The 20,810-nt window shown below is 47.1% G+C and overlaps 7 protein-coding genes across 7 annotated transcripts; 2 read left to right on the plus strand and 5 right to left on the minus strand.

The window, feature by feature from the left end:
• Positions 1–616: 616 nt before the first annotated feature.
• V8C40DRAFT_156687 (Glyoxalase/Bleomycin resistance protein/Dihydroxybiphenyl dioxygenase) lies at positions 617–2,014 on the minus strand. Its single transcript, XM_083211390.1, has 3 exons — positions 1,910–2,014; positions 1,281–1,853; positions 617–1,216 (listed from the first exon to the last, which is right to left on the minus strand). The coding sequence occupies exons 1-3, from the start codon at positions 1,916–1,918 to the stop codon at positions 734–736; spliced, it is 1,065 nt and encodes a 354-aa protein (XP_083075964.1). The 5' UTR covers positions 1,919–2,014; the 3' UTR covers positions 617–733.
• A 298-nt stretch (positions 2,015–2,312) lies between these two features.
• Positions 2,313–5,098, minus strand: V8C40DRAFT_236820 (nucleobase cation symporter-1 family protein). Its single transcript, XM_083214123.1, has 11 exons — positions 4,579–5,098; positions 4,416–4,519; positions 4,265–4,362; positions 4,093–4,210; positions 3,930–4,031; positions 3,677–3,860; positions 3,232–3,616; positions 3,047–3,162; positions 2,908–2,985; positions 2,704–2,858; positions 2,313–2,648 (listed from the first exon to the last, which is right to left on the minus strand). The coding sequence occupies exons 1-11, from the start codon at positions 4,617–4,619 to the stop codon at positions 2,389–2,391; spliced, it is 1,641 nt and encodes a 546-aa protein (XP_083075965.1). The 5' UTR covers positions 4,620–5,098; the 3' UTR covers positions 2,313–2,388.
• A 278-nt stretch (positions 5,099–5,376) lies between these two features.
• On the plus strand, positions 5,377–8,296 carry V8C40DRAFT_236825 (transcription factor domain-containing protein). The gene is made up of 5 exons (XM_083214124.1): positions 5,377–5,706; positions 5,820–7,200; positions 7,260–7,426; positions 7,477–7,674; positions 7,747–8,296. The coding sequence occupies exons 1-5, from the start codon at positions 5,487–5,489 to the stop codon at positions 8,001–8,003; spliced, it is 2,223 nt and encodes a 740-aa protein (XP_083075966.1). The 5' UTR covers positions 5,377–5,486; the 3' UTR covers positions 8,004–8,296.
• On the minus strand, positions 7,615–11,582 carry V8C40DRAFT_236829 (hydantoinase/oxoprolinase family protein). Its single transcript, XM_083214125.1, has 6 exons — positions 9,201–11,582; positions 9,040–9,143; positions 8,903–8,979; positions 8,633–8,836; positions 7,735–8,584; positions 7,615–7,672 (listed from the first exon to the last, which is right to left on the minus strand). Exons 1-5 carry the CDS (start codon positions 11,381–11,383, stop codon positions 8,105–8,107), a joined length of 3,048 nt encoding a protein of 1,015 aa, XP_083075967.1. The 5' UTR covers positions 11,384–11,582; the 3' UTR covers positions 7,615–7,672; positions 7,735–8,104.
• A 499-nt stretch (positions 11,583–12,081) lies between these two features.
• On the minus strand, positions 12,082–14,272 carry V8C40DRAFT_236830 (uncharacterized protein). The gene is made up of 5 exons (XM_083214126.1): positions 13,394–14,272; positions 13,014–13,339; positions 12,711–12,958; positions 12,484–12,635; positions 12,082–12,424 (listed from the first exon to the last, which is right to left on the minus strand). The coding sequence occupies exons 1-5, from the start codon at positions 13,619–13,621 to the stop codon at positions 12,197–12,199; spliced, it is 1,182 nt and encodes a 393-aa protein (XP_083075968.1). The 5' UTR covers positions 13,622–14,272; the 3' UTR covers positions 12,082–12,196.
• Positions 14,273–14,616: 344 nt separating this feature from the next.
• Positions 14,617–16,455, plus strand: V8C40DRAFT_236835 (uncharacterized protein). Its single transcript, XM_083214127.1, has 3 exons — positions 14,617–15,006; positions 15,078–15,797; positions 15,869–16,455. The coding sequence occupies exons 1-3, from the start codon at positions 14,782–14,784 to the stop codon at positions 16,382–16,384; spliced, it is 1,461 nt and encodes a 486-aa protein (XP_083075969.1). The 5' UTR covers positions 14,617–14,781; the 3' UTR covers positions 16,385–16,455.
• A 222-nt stretch (positions 16,456–16,677) lies between these two features.
• On the minus strand, positions 16,678–19,046 carry V8C40DRAFT_273153 (FAD binding domain-containing protein; the record flags this gene model as incomplete). Its single annotated transcript, XM_083220443.1, has 8 exons — positions 16,678–17,355; positions 17,410–17,681; positions 17,763–17,970; positions 18,012–18,034; positions 18,093–18,127; positions 18,195–18,705; positions 18,759–18,835; positions 18,892–19,046. The coding sequence occupies 8 exons, from the start codon at positions 19,044–19,046 to the stop codon at positions 16,678–16,680; spliced, it is 1,959 nt and encodes a 652-aa protein (XP_083075970.1).
• Between the last annotated feature and the right edge of the window lie 1,764 nt (positions 19,047–20,810).

Consider the following 20,810-nt stretch of genomic DNA (forward strand, 5'->3'; position numbering starts at 1 on the left):
TGTATCATAAGCCCATAAACTTATAGCATATTTAAATCTATAGCCAATAGCTTTTTTTCTTCTGCCTTGTATCTCCCGAGCATCAAGCCTGTTCAGAAAAAATAGAAACCCTCGAGTCAGCTCATGCGAATCCAATCTAAATCCAAGTCCAGCTTAAGCCCAAAGCTTTGTTTTCCGAAACTGTTCAGAAATTAGACTGATAGCCAATCACAGCGCTCTGCTCAGAGAGAGTTCTAGCATGAAAGCTTTGGATGCGCTAAAACACGAAAACACCACAGGTGCAGGGTAAGGTGGTGGATTAGCAGCAGGATACATTTCTACGAATTACGAGAAAAGTAACACGGCAGTTCAAATCTCCAGATGACTCTAAATGAACCTGAAAGTGTACAGATGAAACTGAATCAATTTCAATTTGAGACTTTGTTTCGTAGGTCAAAGGTAACTACATGTAATCTAAACATTCATTGACAAGTATGGAGGGTAACATAGTCGTCGCTTATACTTCTCAAGTATTTCCTTCATGGGAGTTTACTAAGTCTCGTGCGTCGCTGGCGTTTTGAACCAATTGTAATAAAGATACGGGATAAAATGCCTTGAAAATACCTTATGGATTTAGCTCAAGTAAGGCCTGTGTTGACTTTAGAACTTCGAGGGGATTGAAATCGTGCAAGCTAGAAGTCTACCTACATAGCGCCCATACACTGGATCCCTGTCCTCCTCCCTACCGCCGTCACTAATCTAAAAATGCCTTGGGCACCTCGGAACCCCATACCGCCAAGCTCTCGTTGCCTGCAGGCAAATGTCCAATAGGCGTATATTGATTGACTAAATCTCCGTCCGCATAATGCTCAATCATGTTGCCTGTTGTATCCCACCAGTAGTCAAAGATCTGGCTTCCCAGAATATGGCGGCCGACGCCCCAAACACTCTTATACCCTTTCCCAGCCAGCCATTGATGGCCTAGCTGCTGGGTGTCGAAATCGTGAATCTCGAATGAACAGTGATGAACATGTGATGTCGGCCCTTGACTCAGGAAGATGGTGTGGTGGTCGACATAGTCGTTGCCTCTATCAATATGGGCGAAGACAGCGACGTCCTTGGTGCTGTTGTTCTCATCTGGTACAAAAAGCAGATCTGAGGGTACGAAATTAAAGTTACGAGTATACCAGTCCAGCTGCTCGGCGAAGTTTCGTACGACGAGGCCATAGTGGCCAAGCTGTTTCATTGTCATCGTCAGTGGGCACCTCGCTATAAGAGAGTATGCAAGGGTGTGTTCCAACCTTGTGCACCGCAGCCGGCCCTTCATCAAAGCGCTGGAACTTTCGCATGCGCGGCTTTTCGGCCTCAAAGTTGACAATGAGTCTCTCAGGCATCTTGCCTACTTTCGCGGGCTCCTGGCCATGGATGAAATTGATTGGGAGCCCCTCCGGATCCAAGGCGGTAACCAAGGAGCCACCACCGGGTGCATCGTCCAGTGACTGAATGGGGCCAGCACCGTTTAGCTTAGAGGCCTTGACCAAATCGTCATACGTCTCTACCTCAAATGTCCCACCGAGGAACTTCTTGGGACCCTTTTGTGCGTAGTAGACATACTGGTCAACCCCATATCCCTGGAACCACACGCGGTCTTCAGTCTCCTTTACAGCACGCATGCCAAAGTCATTAAGAAACGTGCTGATGCTCTTAAGGTCGGGATGCTGGTATCTCATGTGTACCAGCCTGACTGCACGAATCTGCTGAGCTGGATCAATACCAAGCTTCCGTCTCCACTCTGCAATACTCTGTCCGCTGGGCCCAATTGCTTCCGTATCCGGCACGGAAGCGCCAGCGTTGAAGTTGGTGAGAGATGGGTTCTATAAAGCAGCCGTTAGATCATGCGGGTGTCTGTTAGAGGGCGGGACATACGTACGCTGCTCATTGTGAGTCGCGATTGATCTCTAGAATAACCTACGGGCTGTCGTTCTGTCTACCAAGTAGTGGCTGTGGCTTTTCAGGGCCTGGTTGATGATGTCTGGCTAGATTCCTCCATTGCATATTATAGCCATAACCCGCCATTCTAGTCCGTGCAAGAAGTGACATCCTCACCACTCTCTTCAGCAACAGCCACACCATGCTTCCCGCACAGTTTGCGGGGCAGTCCCCCTTCAAACCGCGGGGCATTTCCATCCCTCTTTGCTCCTTGCGGGGCGATGGCGATTCGCTATCCTTGGCCGCGTCCCCACGGAAACAGCTGCATATTAGGGCGTGCGCTGGCGCAGGATTGAAGTCTGCAATGGGGCACTTGGCACTCTAGCGTTGGTGAAAAAGCAAAGCAACCAAGGGCGAAATGAATATATTGAAAGGACTACGGAGTAAACAAATTATCCTTTTCGATTGGTCCATCCGTTATTAATCGTCTTCGGATTTATCGGCACCGTCAACTTTCATCTGGTCTTTTTTACCGGCCATGTGAGGTAGCTCCTCATCAAGTGCCTCTCCAGACAGAAAAAGGGTTTCTTTGGCCGGGACCCCAACAGGGCAGATATAGTTTACAACTGTGAATAATATAAACGAGGTTGTGAGGCCCAGAAGAAAGGAAATGTTGTAAATATGTATCCAATTCTGGTATTTCTCGTCCGTATATCCATTAGCGGTCGCCACAAGGCCAGCTACGGTATTCTGGGTCAGCTGTATGCTAAGTGGGTGAAACTCGGGGAGACAAACGTAGCCCTGGCCACATGCACAGGGTAAAAACAATAAAGGGTCGCCAATTGAACCCGTGCTGATACCAATATGCTGAATGCTTGCTTCCAACGTAGAGATCGTTCAGCTGTAGTTTGCGTCGCCAATGGATGTGATAATCAGCCAACAGGATGCCACTGCATAACATTAGCAGCCGTATGCAGTTTGAGGTGCCGGATTTCGTACGTCAACGGGCCCATGAATACGCCGAAGCCACTAAGAACTGTAAGGAACTTGCTCGCCGTTGCGAGAAGCTGCCATGGCCTAAAGAAGCAATCAGCCAAAGCTCAACCGTCACTGACGATGAAGCTGTTTGTAAACTTACTGTGTGGCTATGCCCACAACCATCATGATGTACGAGCCGCGTCGGATGTTGATGTACTTTGGCCACAATCCGGCCAGATCCATACCAGTGGACATGGAATTTAATACAATGGAAATCTGACAATTAGCGTAAGCAATGGTATAGGCTCGCCACTTGGAAACAGAACGAAAACTGTATTTGCTTACTGAAAGCTGTGAAGCCACAATCCCAATGCCTGCAAAGAAGACCGCCGCTCGTACCCCTGGACTAGAGTGGTAATGTTCCTGCACTGCTGCCAGTAAATAGATGGGATTCCATAGAATTTCTCCACCCAATACGCGATTTGATGCACTTGTGGCAATGATACCAATGACGGCGGTTACTGTAATTGTTAGTGGAGTTGCAATCAGCTGAGACAGAGTTGGTGAATGTTTAGTCTCTGCATATCGAGTCCAATCAGATTGGCCGAGGGTCCCAGAGCCCCAAGCGCCCAGCACCGACGTGATACCGAACATGAAAGCCCAGCCCATGTTTGAGGCCTCTTTTTTCTGGTGAAAGAGCTCACCAACTCCATTGGCAGTTGAGACGCTCCTGAATAAATGTTAGTTGACCCAATGTACTAGCCGAAGAGGTAGCCTCGAATATTCTCACCATATTAATATACCAAAACAAGAGCCACAGAAAAGGAAGAAACAAACAACAAACGGGATCTGTAGTTTCTCCGGCTTGATGAGGATAGCGGGGATGAAGGCACACATCCAGATGACGAGCCCAATAAAATCGTTCGTCGCAAGGTGAGAACTTTCGCTGAAGGTGTTTCGCATATGGGCGAGGCCTATCAAAAAAAGTTAGAGGATTATAGTTGACTCAATGAAAACATGATTTGGCATCGCCACAATCTCACCAGGAATGATAGCTCCAAGGGTAACCCTAGTTGCCTGAGCTCCCCAGAATGCCTGAATGCCGAACCAGATACAGCCTGTAAAGCAACGAATAATCACGGGAACTGTTTTCCCACTACATTAGTAGCGCAAAGGCAAGAGCTTACTCAAGGAACTCATACGTACAGTACGATCCCCTCATGCCCCAGGAGAATCTACTGGAAACAGTGAAGCCGATGTTGTGTTTTGCCCCAGGCCACCCGGCTACAACCGCAAGACAGCCAGTGAGAAATCCTCCTAATATCTAATACTCGGTTAATAATAGGGGTATTGCACGTTCAAAGTGAGGTGGTCGTACAAGTACCCCAATTGCTTCTGCGGCGCTAAGTCCAAACGCGAGCAGAGTACTGCCCAAAGACCACGCAGAGAGATTGGATCCAGAGACAGTCCAGTAGCCTGTTGTACTGATCAGCATTTCCACCAGTCAAGAGTGAAAAGACGTATATTACCGAGATAAGACCATATATGAAAGGTTCGGCGATCCGGAGGGATTGGGATCAAGTCGCGGTTACACCAAGTCGTATTTTCATAATTGGCATCTTCATCTTTAGGACTAGTACCCCGAGTTAATATTGAATCATGTTATTGTGTAGCATGACAATAGTTACTGACCATTCAAGCTTATGCTTGACTGCCGCCCAACGAGTGCTCATGGTAGATGGACAGAGGCTCACTTTTGACAGCGAGGAAGCCGAGACTGTGCGTGTGTTGTTTCCCAGTAGATATATGCTGGATCCAAAAATGCCATTGATACTTGGAAGCCAAGGGGATGAAGGATAAAAGCCACCTTTTATAGACGGACGATGTCCTCTGGCGTTGGTGTGGCGCCTCTTCTGTCCCTCAGGCTGGACGCGGATGATGATAACAAGTGATAAGGTAGGAGAATGACCTGCTGTACTTCGTGAACAAGATAGACGCACTGCCGCCACGCTATTATGATGGCAGTGGCAATGATCTGGGCTGTGGAACGAAGGGACGATTGGGTGAACATTTGAATGTCCGGGGTAATCACTGGCGCACTTCCTCGATCGTGACCCCTAACGCAGATACGTTGGATTCCATTTTGCGGGGTGACAAGTTTCCGGGGACAAATGGCTAATGCTATTGGCCATAAGAGTAGATAGGCATCGAAAAGCGAGTTAGTTTAGGACAGCAGACAATCTCAGCGTGGACTCACCTTATCTGGGAGTAATTAGCTCCATGGAAATGTGGGAATAGTGAAAAGCGGCGTGCCTCTCGCGCAAATGTGGTATAGAGACAAGTCTGTTCGGCGAAGGAAGGCTTTGTTGTATAAGTTCGCCGTTACTAGTAACACCACTAGTCGATCATTAGCACGAGCTACCAACACCGTGGCTATGATGGGTAATAATTAATACGCCATGCCGGCCAACCAAAGTGATAACTTCCCCGCCTCGCCATATCTTTGAATCCATGGATTGATGTAACGCATCGGCCATTGTCACAATCGTAACCTTTCCCTAGACTTTGTGGGCCCATAGATGAACATCGTCGGCTGAGCAATGACCATGAATGCCTCAAGCAGCTTCTCTGCACCAACCGATGAAGTCGCCATCGAGAGCATGCCGCGGCAACCATCTCGCCGGCGTCGACGCCCTCCTCGCAAGTTTGTAATCAAAAGTACCTTTGGCAACCCTCGACGGCCAAGGAGCCGGAAGAACCGTCCGTGTGACGCTTGCCGGAAACGCAAGACAGCGTGCGTCATTGCAACCGATCCGCCTTGTAAGTTTCCTCTCCTGTCATTCTGGCATACTCCATCTTCGACTCAGTGTCAAGTTCTAGTGCTCCTGTAAATTGTCCTGTTACTTGTTAACCAGTGTAACCGTAATTGTTAGGTCAATCGTGCAGACGGAGAGGCATCACATGTCAGTCCACCTCCACGGCAGTAAATGACACCCAAGACATACAACGGCCTGCCATTCTTCAAGACGGGGTACAAGAGGATGAGCCGGAGACTGTCCAACAGCAGCAATTGCAGCCACCTACTTCCAATCGTGGTAGCTCTTTCAATGTAACAGCACCACCGATCACCAACCGTGTGCTGCCAAGCCCGAGTCAACAAGAAGCAGTCCCTTATTATTTAAGCCCAGCTCTGTACGATCAAGCAGACTCTTTGCTACAGCAATGTAGCGATCCGGCCATTTTGGTGCATCAAAACTTCGTGCACAGCCCGGTGAACTCGTCAACGGCAGATACAGAAACTGTGCGGACCATACTACTCAGAGATCAGGCTATACTACATAATACTACTTATACGCTCGAAGACATTCCAGGACGTTGCGCATACTTTTTGGGGCGGCCGAGTGAGCAAGACGGCTTCCTCCTCGACTCGTTTAAATACGGGATCCTCCGAGACAATTTCAGTTTATCTGCGAATATTGCACAGGTTCAGTCATACAGCACATCATCATCCACAACGGAACAGAGTCCAACCCACTTCCTTCTCTTACGAATTGAACACCCAGACCACGTCAAAAGAGACAAGCAGCAAGTGTCGGACGCCATTGAGAGCAAAGTGTGGCCATTTGGCGATAATCTTGTTCGACTGTTCTTCCGCCATGTCCATCCCGCTTTTCCTATAGTGTCCAAAGTCCGCTTCCTCAGCAGATATCACGCTGACAAGAAGAGTATTCCTGCATGCTTGCGAGGGGCTATCTACGCGTTGGCATCTGTATTTTGGGATCGTGACTACACACTAAAAGACACATCCATGCCTTTTGTACAGCATGAACTTACCGATTACGCACATCAAGTTCTCAGGAGAGAGATGGAAAATCCTAACCTCTTCATTCTACAGGCATGCCTTCTCCTTCAACATGTAACGCCACCAGCGATGGACACACTCGAAGCACCTACGACATGGACTTCATCCGCTCAGGCAACGGCGTGTGCGCAAATGATAGGTTTGCACGTCGAGCCGGGAGATTGGAACATCAATGCGACTGAGAGGCACCTGCGGCGGAAGCTGTGGTGGGCCACAGTTTATGCTGATTGCTGGTCAGCAATGTGCCATGGGAACCCGTCCCATATAGCGAGTAAATCATATACCACGACCCCACTAACAATGGAGGATATGCGTTGGGATGAAGATGTTCCAGATGATGTGCAGTACCTAGTTGAGCGAGAGGATAGGCGGTTCCAAGTCTCCACGGGAGCGAGATTCTTGGAAATGGTTGACGTTGCGCGATCGTTGCGAACCGTGCTGGATTGCAGCTAGTAAGTCTTTGTAGTTGACTTTTCTTTTGTTCGTTCAGCTCCTAATAATACATTTGCAGCCAAGTAAACGCCAATTCACAGGTCATAGATAATAATAACATGACGCAAGCCAACACAGAGATCCTCGCTGTAGAGGCTAGGCTCAAGGAGTGGGCAAGTTTAATTCCTTCATGCCTCGACTTGAATAATAAAGGACAGGATGAAAAAAGCATACCTTCATATAACTGTAAGTCTTTTATTCCCTATTTATCATGACAACATTTCCCTGACAATCAGGTCCCCTACATTTGTCATTCTACACTACCCAGGTTCTCCTTTACCGCGCTTTGATGCACCCTTCGACGAGAGAGGCCAAGCTGAAAGCAAGCTCCAACCTCCGAAAGTGGTTTCCTGAGGCGCTTCTTGCATTCGACGGATTTGTACAATTTATATCGCACCTGGACAAGAGTAACATGGTTGGATTCTGGGGTCGCTGTAGGTTACATCTTAATTTTCACCATTGCTAATCACATAGTAGGACGGCGACTGACATACTATTATACATAGATGCAAGATCACAATTTGTCCTGTGTGGAAACTTTCTCGTATTTCTCTTCTTAGTCGCTTCCGAACGTGGTGATATAGAGCACGCATACAGCTTACTCGAGACATTTCACCAAGCTATGAACGGCCTATGGGATGTCAGTAACGAAGAGGTGACAGCGTTACTTCGAGCGGCCAAGGATCGCATTGATTCATTCTTTTCTCAAGCGGCGCAAGTTATACGCAAGGGGACAGCGAATGGAGGCATTACTCTTTTATAAGTCGGTCAATGAAGTCTCTGCCGCTTCAAATCAACATTTATGCAAATCTCATTTCCCTTTGTCATCCGTCCAACCTTTATCCGATTTAACGTCTCAAACACTCAGTTGCCAAACTCCTCTATCACACTCCGTGCCTCTGTAAACTCATCAAAGTCCCCGACAACCGGCAGATCCAGACCAAAGCCCGCCGGACCACCCACCTGCAGAGCTCTCTCCGTCATCCACACTGGATGAGCAGACAATCCAATGACGTTGACGCGGAGGCCGTAACGCATGTCTTGTGACCCAATCGCTTCTCCATCTTGGCCAAGAATTGATATGAGATGCGGAACTGTACAAACAACTTCCTGGGACTCTTTGGTGCCGGCGGCATCGCAGAGTGCTGCGTACAGGTACTCATTTTGGAAGGGTATAATCATGTGTTTGTCTGTTGGTGTTTGGTTGTCGATGGAAGTAGTCTCACGCTCATCGTCGCTCAAGGGTGCAAGAATGGCAGCACCCATTGTGTAGCCGCCACCAATGTATCGATGGACATCAATAACCTTACCCGTGAAGAGTAGTTTCCCAGAACAAACGGCAAACTGCAATCGTCAATAGAAGCTTTTATGCGAGAGGGATACTGAACGTACTATTGCGTCGAGATAGCTCGTTTTATTGCGACGAGCAGAGTGAACTGCCCGTCCAAGATACCATGCTTGTGAATGGGTATTTTGCACTGCCGTTGACTTGATGATGGAACCTGGCATCGGGTTCGAAGCCGATGCGCAGGCGAGTCCTAGTTCCACAGCCGTGGTTCTCAGCATCTTCTCCAAGCGGGCAGGTGAGCTCGCTTTCTGTGCATCTCAAGTCAGTCATAGAGCGTGGAATTGTAAGCAGCCATTTAGCTAGCTCATACTTACCATGATGACCGACGCATTGCCTTTTGCATCAGTAATGGCACATGGGGTTAGAGAGTGGCCATAGACACTAAAAGTCACTACAAATAGTTAGCAAGCACTTTTCTGACAAGCATTTACTTCGTATCGGCTGCCCTTACCGTGATATTTTGTAGGATAAGCCCTACCCATCCCGTCTGCATCAACAACGGGGACATTATAATGGCCGCTCACAGGAAAGACGCTCATACCGTTTCCACCACCACTGGAGTGTGTCAGCTCTCTTCATATTGCCGACATTTGGGTTAGATTCGTAACTTACATTTCTTCAGCCAACAAGGCATGAAAGTTTTTGATGTTTCTTGTTTTGTTAATGGCGTCGATAGCATCGAGAATCTCGTTGCCACCTGAAATGCGTTCATTGATGACATTGGGGCTTCCATACCAAGCCGCCATGGCAACCATATCATCTTCCTTGAGAGCTTTGGGTGGAATGATCCTCATGTTGCCTTCCCCAACTGTGCGCAACGTGTTCAATCCCTTAAGATACTCGTAATATGCTGGTCCTCCACCACCGGTGCCCAGGACGCCACAGCCTGTGGTCATAAACTCCAAGTCCACTTCTGAAACATACCATACGCCGTTTTTAACATTCGGAAGATATGTTGCAATATCGACATTGAGGCTTGGTCGTGTGGTAGGCTCAAGCGCGTTCGGTACAGCGACCTTATCCGTCTCTTGTTCATCTTCTGTGTCGTCATCGAATGATCCGTTCAGGCCTTGCGGAGGCGCCAAATCATCTGGAATGGCGAGTCTACCTACAGCCCGTACTTGGATACGAATCGTAACCTTTGACATGTATTGAAGTGGCATTTTGTTGACTTCGACAATCTTTACATCCTCCTTCGCTGCGCCTTTTTGTACAGCCTGTTCAATGGCCTTCTTGCAGGCAGCGTCGATAACTGCCTTCTCATCCTTGCCTTCAAGGATTTCGACTGTATCCACCTCACCAGAGACCTTACCAATCGCTGCCCCGATAGCATTGGCAGCCCCTTGGTGAATGGGTTGAATGCATTTCTCAACACCAGCCAATTCATCAGTGACCAGTAAAGCTCCGCCTCCAACCAAGAGAACAGTAACTGGAGCTGCGGAAACTTTCATCTGATCAATCACCCGTTCCAGTTTCTTTTTAATATCTCGGGAAGCAAGATTGATAGCTGACTGAGGTACGTCATGAACAAGACTGGGATCGCCAAGAGCAACTTTACCGGCTGCAACAACAACGTCAGTGGCAGTCAATGTCGAGCCACCAAACACCTTTGCTCGTTTTTGGATAAAATGGCCGACAGATGCAGGGCCAACGGAGACGGATTCACCGTCTACAGTAACTATGCTACCACCGCCCAGTCCGATGGAAACAACTTCCGGCATGGAAAATGCCGTGCGAACGCCTGCAATCTCGACAAAGCCCGGAGCCTGACGAGGGAATCCAGATGGTAGCAAGGCACAAACGTCTGTTGTTGTACCGCCAATATCGACTACCAGAACTTGAGCCTGCTCACAAGGTGAGCTGTCGCCATTGATGGTAGTACCATTAAGAGATGTCTCTTCGGTAGACATGCCATTAGCCGCCCCATGCATGCTATTTGTAGCTCCATGACCCTGGCCAATGCCAGCTAAGAAGGCTGCACCTGTCATGCTATTCGTCGGGCCACTGGCAAAAGTCTTGATCGGGAAATCAGCCGCTGATTCGATATCAATAAGCGTGCCGTCGTTCTGAGATAGATATAGTGGACAGCCAAGATTAAGACGTTTCATAGCTCGTTTAAAACTTTTCTTGACGCGGTGGCCGGTTCTCAAGATGGAGGCGTTTAGAATAGTCGCATTTTCACGCTCCAAAAAGCCGATAGGACCAATATCATGAGAACAGACGACTTTGAGATCAGGTGCAGTTTCCAGCATGATCTTTTTGCACCGTTCCTCTTGAATCCCATCGTGGTCTAATGGAGAGAAGACGCCGACAAGAGCGACAACCTTGACTCCGGCAGCTGTAATGTCCATCGCGGCCTGGCGGATCTGCTGCTCGTTGAGCTCAGCAATCTGCCTACCATCCATCTCTAGCCCACCATCGAGATAAAATACACCACCATCTAGGATATTGCGAAGACCAACGGGAAAGCCAGAAAAGGGTGGGATCTGGCGCGTAAAGGGCCCGCAGAGGCGCACCACAACAACACGATCCAGCCTTCGAGCATCGGCTTCCACAAGAGCGTTGATAAAGTGGGTAGTGCCAATAGTAACGCTGAGAACTCGTCTCTGGTCAATAGCAGAGCTACTCAGTACTGTTCTGATAGCTTCTTCAATGCCCGTGGTGATATCTGGCGTTGTTGGTGCTTTGTGAGTAGCGAGGACTCCCCGATTGGGGCTGTTCAGTGCCTTGATATCAATGATTGCCGCATCAGTATTGGTGCCGCCAATATCTACACCGATGCGATATAGAGACATGGCTGTTGAAGTGGTAGCCTTGAAACGAATATAGAGGTGATAGACTCAAGTGCACGCGCAATGGCGAGTTTATTTATGCGTAATTAATTGTAATGTTTTTACACTGAAGAGAGTTGAATTAATTGGTCTTCAAGCGGGGACTCAGATTAAATAACCACTTGGAAACACTCATAGTAACAACCACTATTCGAGACTGGTGATACATGTGAACAATCATGGCAATCTTGCCGCGCACACATGGCGAACTGCGTGGACCTGGTTTAGCGACAGATCTTACAAATGAACTACAGTTGGCCGTGGATATGACAGGTATAGACTACTCAAGGTGTAAATTTAGCCTCATGATAGCAATATCTCATATTTGGCGCTACTCAAAAGACATTGAAGATATGAAAGGTCTAGTTACATCAGACGAACGGTGGCCGGGTAACTTTAGTGTTTAGTGCTGTGATAGCGTCTTCGGTTAAAGGTAGTTCGTTCGCCGAAGTTTGCTTCGTTCGCCGTGTGTGCAGGGCTAAGTCTTATTTGGCCGTGAACAACTTGTTGTGGGACCAGACCACTATCGATTTCGGTTTATAGCGGCTTCAGAACAATTAATGGACTCTTTTTGCGACATGAGATCCAATGTCTGCAGGCTTCCATAGGCTTATGGTGACGGTACATATCATTCAAGACTTATGATGACGTGGGTGATGATATGCAGAAATAAATAAATATTTAATTAAATAATAGATGTCTATATTGCGCCGACCGTGTTGTAAACTTTTCCCAAATCTATAGATTTCGATACCAAAAAAAGCTTTTTAGTAAATGTTATGCATGATCTTCCCAGGAGTATTCATTATCTTTTCGATAGTCCTGAAATCTATTGCCATCTGTACTGCTTGTCTCGACGGATACATCCGTTATCTTAATGATATGCTGTTGGCTGGAAGTCGACTGTTCATCATCTAATCTATTCCACTTATCCCCTTCTTTCCGGCGGATGCTTGTCAGTATTTCGCTTTGCTTCCCACCTAGACTGGTCAGTTGTGTTCCACCCTATAAACAACGAAAAGTTAGTGACGCTTCAGACCATCCCGCTGGGAGGGGGTTCTTACATCAGTTGTTCCTGGTCCAGACTTCATGTCAGACTGTCCAGATGAACCTTGGTAGAACTTCTTGAAAAGGCGACGGAGTGGAGGCAATGAGCAACTGATGATACCCAAACCTGCCTCCAGGAGCGACCACAGAATCGTTGAACCCCAATTATCTACATCGATAAATGTTGTTAGAAATCCCAGTATGGGTTTTGCTTTATCAGTGGGAAATAGTGGGCAGCGCTCACAAAGAGATTCGTGTGGATACTTGTCAGTATCATAAGCATGATAATACCCCAGGCGTACTAGACCAGCGGCACTACCAATGATACCCAAGCTGAGAATGATCTGGACTGAAACCTTCCTTCGCGTTGGCATTTGGAGACGTCGCAGCATGAAGAACGGTGTAATTGCGCAGGTCCAGTCCACCATGGCCAAAACAACGGAGCCGACGTAACTAATAATGATCCAGCCGTTCTTGAGGCGACAATAGCCACTTCATTGAACTGTTAGCCAAGTAAAACTCAATTGCAGTAATGTATCCAACATACAGTTTCTCGTTCCACAAGGCCGGAAGAGGCGAGCAGCTTGCGAACATGATGATTAAACACACAAGAGCATTGACAGATAGCAGGGCTATGTTCCCCCAAATGATGTACACGTAGGTACGAGTAGAGCTTAGCCTCAGGATCATAATGGCCATGGCAAGCTTCGTTAAAATGGATGAGGCAAAGTAAATCATCTCAAACAAAAACATGTAGCTCTTAACCCTGACCTGGTAATAGATGAGCATTCCATCAGGCACATGATCGTCATGGGCACCTAAACCATAGTAGGTTGCTAGAATGAGAAAGACGACAGAGGGGATAAGAGGAACCTGTTTCATTGTTAAGTTGGTGGTAATAAGGGGATCAATGGGAATATATCATACCCAGCCAGCTACAGCGAAAATATCATCCCAGCCCCATGCTCGTTGTGATCCTGAAAGTCGCACCCGCACATAGACGCGCAGTGCAACGATTATCGTAGCTAAGATAGTTATAACATATGTGATTGCTTGGATCGTCTTTGTAAAGCCATGGACAGGTATCGGAGGCAGGCGATTCGCAATTTCTGATATACGCTCGCCTTCTTCGTTTCGACCTATCAACAAGGCCATAGCTAAGGGCCAATGAAAGGCCCTTAGGAAGCTGCAGCGGAGAGGGGGCTAAGGGCAGCAAAGGCAAAAGGTTGCAAGAATTAACAAAAGGAGAGCAGAAGAAAGTTTACGCGTGTTGCCTTCTGGGAACTAACGTGATAAAAGTATTAAACCGTAGACACTTCGGACGGACCGTACCGTATTCGTACCGTCAGCGGTGTGTTTGAAAGCTGTCCAATTTTTGATCCCAGTACAAAAGTTCAACCGCCCCATTCGATCTGGACGTGATCGGCACGTTTGACACATTCCCCTGGCTGACGTGCAGTGCCCAATATCGTATCCTCTCCTAAACTCGTGTTCCTAGCTACAGCCTTTTTGGCTATTTTCCTTGAACCTATTATCCAAGTCTTTTGTCATCCCTTGTCTTTTGTCATCGCATCAAGATAGTCAGTGCTATTCAGGTTGGATAATAATGACTTGTCCCTTTTCAGCAAGGAAGTTAAAATACACGCCAACTCTCGGAAGAAACTTCAGTATTTGTAAATCCTTGCAAAGAGAAGAATAATTTTAGCTTCCTTGCGAGGCTAGAAGACTAATCAACTTATTAATTTAGTTTATCTGGAGTCTCTACTCCGTAGATTGCGTGACATATAAAGGGGAAACATGGGACTGGGCGGGCGGGCGTTGTCCTGATGTCGGCAATTTTACTACTAATAAGGAAATAAATCCGACATTGTTTTTCCGCCATACATCTAATGAGTCATAAGATCACATAAAATGTCTCCACAAGGTCCACTAAAGACGTTTTTACAACGGTGCAGATGTTGTTGGTTCAGACGTTGTTGGTTCAAACGTTGTTGGCTCAAGTAGACTAACTTCAATAGGAGGCCGTTGCTACCCTAAACCCCTGTCAGAGACAGGGATTGGTACGGGACAGACATGAACTCTGTAAGAAATCATATCATCCGGGTGAATAGACCTGTTCCGCGAAACCCCTGAGTGCAGGAGTTGGAGTAATTTTGTCTAGCAGTAAAGAGCGATTGACAGGTGCAGAATCCGTTGCAGTTGAAATGTGGCGCCATCCGTATCACAATTTGCTCTCATATTAATAGATTCGAAGTAGCCGTGGTTTTCCTTACCGCTGGACAAACATGTAGACGGACGGGTAAGACTTGACAAGTATGTTTGAATTCTTTTTTAATCCATCAAAGGCACCCCAGCCTGTACCGACCGACAAGATTGTCCCGGTTGGCTTCTTTGATGACACCATTATCTTTAGGACGTTTGTGCTATATACCTTATTCGTTTTCGACGATGTACTGGACCCTCAGAGCTTACGCACCTCTCTGGAGCGTGTAGTAAGCCGCCCTGGCTGGAATAAGCTGGGTGCTCGACTGAGAAGAAATGTGAGGGACAAGAACACTTCCCCCCTTCCGACGAGGCCAATATATCTAACAACTGCGCCCCCATCATTTAGGACCATGGACAACTTGAGCATCATATCCCGGCCAGCTTTTCTCCAGATCGTCCGGCTGTGGGATTTGAACATGTAGACCATGGCGCCTTAGCTGTGGAAGACCACCCCGCGGGATCATTTATTCCCAATCCTCCCCGTAATGGCCGACCAGCAATCGTTGGAGATCCTGATAAGCTCTCAGAGCTCATCTACGGTCAGGAGACACCCAGATATCTCGATGATTATATCTATACAGACCGTCCTCAGCTTGGTCTGCGCGTTGTCTCGTTCAAGAATTCGACAATAGTCGTCCTCCACTGGATACACCTTAGTTTTGACGCGATGGCAAAAAAGTCTCTCCTCAATGCGTGGATGCTCATGCTTCAGGGTAGAGAAGACGAGATTCCAGAGCCACTGGCTCCCGACGACTATGTTTTGGAGCACTGCGGCAAGAAGCCTACAGAGTCCCACGTCCTTGCGGAATACCACATGTCCAAGCCTGGTCTTGTCTGGTGGGTGCTTCAGAATTGCTACAACTTGGTGGTAAAGAAGCAAGAGCATCGTATGGTCTGCGTCCCCGCTGCTTATATCACGAAATTGAGAGAAAAGGCTCTCGCGGAACTTGCTACTCAAGCCCCTAGCGAGAAATGGGAGGCTCCATTCCTGAGCGAAGGAGATATTCTACTGGCTTGGACAACTCGCTTAGCAATTGCTAATCTTCCGGAGAATTCGGAGACACCTGTAAGTAGTCAATCTTTGGTACATATTCTAGAAGTCATTCAATATTTGTTTGCTAAACTTGCTATTTCCAGATTGCTGTACAACAAGCATATCAATGGCGACCGATTCTGAAGGATCTGATACCAGACAAGCGACCGTTCCTAAGCAACTGCGTTGGGTTTCTCGTTACTCTACTGCCAGCTAAAGATGTGCTTCAAAAACCGCTTAGCTGTCTGGCATCGCAGATCCGCCGCTCGATTAAGGAGCAAGGTACTCGCGAACAAGTCGAAGCGTATACGTCGTTGATCCGACTTGATCCAGCCAACCGGGCGCCCCCATTCTTTGGCAGCACATCGATGCAGTTACTGATGTTTTCCAATTGGCAAAAGGCCGACATGTACGCGACCGATCTATCAGCCGCGGCTGTTACACCACGGCAGACGCCGCTCACACCATCCTACGTCCAGAGCGTACAGGGCCCATATAACTTCTCCGATGGAATCATCGTCGTGGGCAAAGATCTTGAAGGTAATTATTGGTTCTCTGGGAACAGAGCGAAAGGGCTTTGGGGCATGATGGAGAAGAAGATGGAAGAGGAGGTAATTTGACTAAGCATTATGACTACCCTCCGGCGCCAGTTATCGCGTGATATACCATACATAATAATACAAAAACTACAACACTTGCTTTCTAGTAACCATCATTCTATTACTGTTTACCGTGGGTAACTAGTGATTCTTCATTCACTTATGATTAGGAGATCAGATGCAACGACACAGTTCTTAAGAGAACAAGAACTTGGATATCTACAGAATAGAAGTTTATCGGCACCTAGACGCTCCTTGTTAGAATATGAGATCTTAAATTGCTCCTTTCTATTAAACCGTAAGCTTCTCGAATGTTAGCTGTTCAGGCCTTGTAGTAAGCCGTCAAACCAATTGCAAATCCTCGTCCGTGCCTCTATTGCAGCGACACTAGTTACCATCCCAACATATCCATCCGGTCTTACAAGTACGACGGCACCTCTCTCCTCATCAATCCCATAATCTCGATATACACTCTGTCTTAGCTGGATATTGTCTTCAGTGGCGACTTTAGAAGCTGTAAATATATGATCATAGTCCCAGCCGAGCTTGGGATGCCACGGATGATATGTAGAGTCTAGGTCCCGCAGTACATCTATCTGGTCACGAGGAGCTGTATGTACCAGAAATATCTCTATGATTGGTGTTATTAATTCGGACTGGAATCGGACAGTCTGCAGACGGCGATCAACAATGGGGCAGATATTGATCGGAGGATACCGTGGAATTAGTGTCTTGCCTAACCACTGGCCCAAGGTATTGACTGCAGATCGTTGCTCAGCATCTGCGATATTGCCGCCGAAAACCATGATACGGAAGCGTCCGTCAGATGGCATGCGATGATGAAGCTCCCAAACCCTCCCATCCGAGTGATTTGTTACTTGACATGAGGCGAATCTTTTTCCTGGGACAACATACTTCGCTAGACCATGTGCTTCATCGTCTACAACTGTGAGAATACTCGAGGCATAGTTTACACCAATACCAGTTGTAAACTGTTCAAACGGTCAGATAGTAGCGAGATATTTCTGAGCGTCTCAAATACGTACCAGTGGCGCTTTCTTAAAAAATTGCTGAAGCTCAACTGATGTTTCTGTGATATCTTTGGCAGAGTGCATCGAGAGTAATTCGGAGAACTTCCGGTCGAATGCGATCAGTTCTTTAGCGACCAACTTACGCTCCATATCGTAGGTTGGAATAACGTCGTTTGGTCGTACAAGTCCCTTACATGCTAAACCAATCTTCCAACCCAGATTATACGTATCTTGCATGGATACGTTCATTCCCTGTCCTGCCTTTGGCGAATGAGTGTGAACGGCATCTAAAGTGGGCTATTAGAGTACACGAATACTGGGAGAAAGCAACCAAAGCTATATTGACGTATCGCCAGCAAGAAAGATACGTCCTTGCTTATCAAAATGGTCTCCTGATCTCTGTCCAATCTGATATGCGCTCCACCAGTGTATATATGTGAAGTCAATGGTGTAAGGGCTGAGAATCCTCTGAGCAGTGTCCATCAGCATCTCAGGGGTGACCATGGATCGGGTCAGGAGGCCATTAGTTGACAAACCGTCCGTTAGTTGAATGTACAACCGAACGAGTTTATTCTCCTCGGAATCATCATGAGACTCCCACCACTAGTACTGCGCACCATACTGCGAACTCGGATATCGGCTGCTTCTAGGTTAGGATTTGCTATGTAGCGAAGCGTAATAAGCCATTTTCCACTTACGAAAGTCAGTGACCGGGATTATATCCATTGCACCCCTGGAACAAATTTGTCATTCGGCTGTGCAGCAACTTCAATTGATGTCTCGGTGAACGACAGACTCACCAGATAGCCTCCGTAGTTTCGCCCCGCAGCCTAAATTCCGATCCCAGGGCTTTACGTACCCATGAATGCGCACCATCGCATCCTACCAAATACTTTGCCAGGACCAACTCCTCCGCACCTGGTTGGGCATTCCGCAGATATGTTGGCTTTGAATTACTATCCCCCAAGCTGGTTTTGTGCAGGCTTTCATCGATGTTACCACGGCTCTTTGCATAGTCCTCACTTGCTCCGTCAAAATGTTTTAGGGTAACCATCACAGGATAGGAATCTTGATCATCGATAAGAGTTTCATCGATATCGAGGGAAGATGGAGCTATATTGCCCTCAATTCTCACCTCGGGATGGCTTGGTACAGATGCTGACGCTCTAATAGCTCGTATAAGGAAGCCTTCGATAACACCTTGGTGAATCGTACCTGTGCAGTCGAAGCGCGACAAGCCTTTCATATTATTTGGGACTCTCAAGCTGCGGTGGATCTTGCCATTCTCATCTGGATCCCAAAACGTTGCCTCTTTTGATGATTTGTTCAGGTCTGTTTGCCTCAAAAAATACTCTTGAACGTACCTTTAACGTGAGTTGATTCTCGCCAAATTTGATCCAGTCCAAAAGAATCTAGGATCTCGAATGTACGCGATTGAATTCTGAACAGTGAGTCAGAGTTTTGTTTTAAGATCATGGCCTCATTTGAAGCGCTTGCCCATCAGCTTGTCCTGCAGCAACAGGAGTGGCTCTTTTCTCCACCACACGAGCATGAACACCAAGTCTAGCCATCCATAGCGCACACATTAGCCCAGCCGGACCAGCGCCGATTATAAGCACATCAACTTTCGATACGGAGGAATAGGTGGGCATCTTGTTTTCTGGCTACGTATTTGAGTATCTAGGGTGCAATTGAATGGCTCACCTGTTTCAGTTTCAGTGCTGAGGCACCTGATTACTTATAGATGTACGTCTACTAAGAATACTCTATTTTAATCTCTTTGAAGAAGCTCATCGTACAGTAAGGAAGCGCCCTAACGGAAGCCGCTTTACGTCAGCTTCGTGAGCCGCCCATTGATTGTAGCTGTATATTTGCCACCATAAGCTCGGGGTTTACAACCAGCGAACTTAAAATATCGGATTTGATATGACATTTCCGAATGTTATAATAGAGAGGGTCTATTAACTTTCCACCTCGGTAGGATTTTTGCACCTCGGCAGGGGTGATATCATGATCGATAGTGACAACGCTTTCGCGGCACATGGCAGTAATGACGACAATTTGAGCAACGTCGTTTGGCCGCATGAGGCTTACTGTATTTTTTTTTAAAAACGATGAATCGATATGTTACTTACTACAATACGACAGCACACAGGCAGGTGCAATCTTGCAATAAATAGCTCATCGTATGAGAAGGCACCAGATCTTCGAGTATGAGGCATATGTTTGATCAAGGGCCGTGCGAAATATTTTTACAAATATATCTGAAGCTGATGGTGGCTACTCTTTCGACGGGCGTTGGGATCTCCATTGGCGATCTAGCCGCTTAACGCATTTCTAAGCAACTATTTCCAACACATTTGGTACCACAGCATTCACATCAAACTACTATCTGTGAGATGGAAAACTCATTCATAAATCATATTTGAATCGTGTACGCAGAGGCTTGATGGGTATTCGACTATTTACGTGCCAACTCCCTTCATTAGAGCTCATTGAGCTTCCTGAAGCTAGGCTCCCACCCTCGTGAACAAACCTCTGCGTCGAGGTGGTAATAGCAAGGAATAGGTGCATATAATATATACCAATGAGTTTCCATGGTGTAGACTTCTAGAGCTAAAGAATAAAGCTAAAACAAAAGATGAGCCCCCATCTTGTCGGGGATGGTAAAGTGCCTAGGCAGTCATGGGAAACTGATGTGGGGTAAAGAAGAGTGAGATCTGCTTGGAAGACTAAAGGTGGGTTTTAGGTGTGGCTTTGTCAAAATAATAAAGCTCTTGTTCGACGAAAGTGGTAAGTCGGCAGGTCTCCCTTGACGTATGGCGTCTGGTATCATCTCCTGGCTCATGGGAGCATAGCTTTATCAACAGCTTCGCTGTCTTCGACAAGTTCGAGTGTAATATAAGGAAATTCGATGAGGTCAATGGTGGATTGAAAGGATATTCATCTTGGATGCTGTTTTGCTCTGGTCGTTTAATATGACCAAGGCAGTGGAGGGCCAAACCCTTTTCCTCAGCGGTTTCATAGCAAATCAATAGCAGAGGCAAGATAGAAGCGGCGAATTTGTTGCAGAAATAGCATCAATCATGAAGGATTTTGTTCTGTGACAATGCATACGATGGAGCACGGGGGCAAAGTCTCAAAGTTAGAGCCGCTGCTGACTGATAGGCTTGAAAGAGGACACTTTGGAGCCGAGGTCGACACTTTGGAGCCGAGGTTGCTATTGGAATCAATCTTATTGATACCCAATTCATGTAAACAAAATCGTGTCAGATACCGAAGTAAGCTGAGAGCGAATTGGCATGTATCGCTCCACTTCCGCAATAGTTTTCACTCTCTTTGGTAGCTGATAGTAGAGTAGCTCGCAACTAAGTGCGGCAATCTTTACTAGCTCAACTTAGCTCAACTTGGTTGCT

This window comes from Trichoderma camerunense (genome assembly GCF_050948025.1).
Source record: "Trichoderma camerunense strain CBS 138272 chromosome Unknown V8C40scaffold_4, whole genome shotgun sequence".
NCBI classification, from domain to species: Eukaryota; Fungi; Ascomycota; class Sordariomycetes; order Hypocreales; family Hypocreaceae; genus Trichoderma; species Trichoderma camerunense.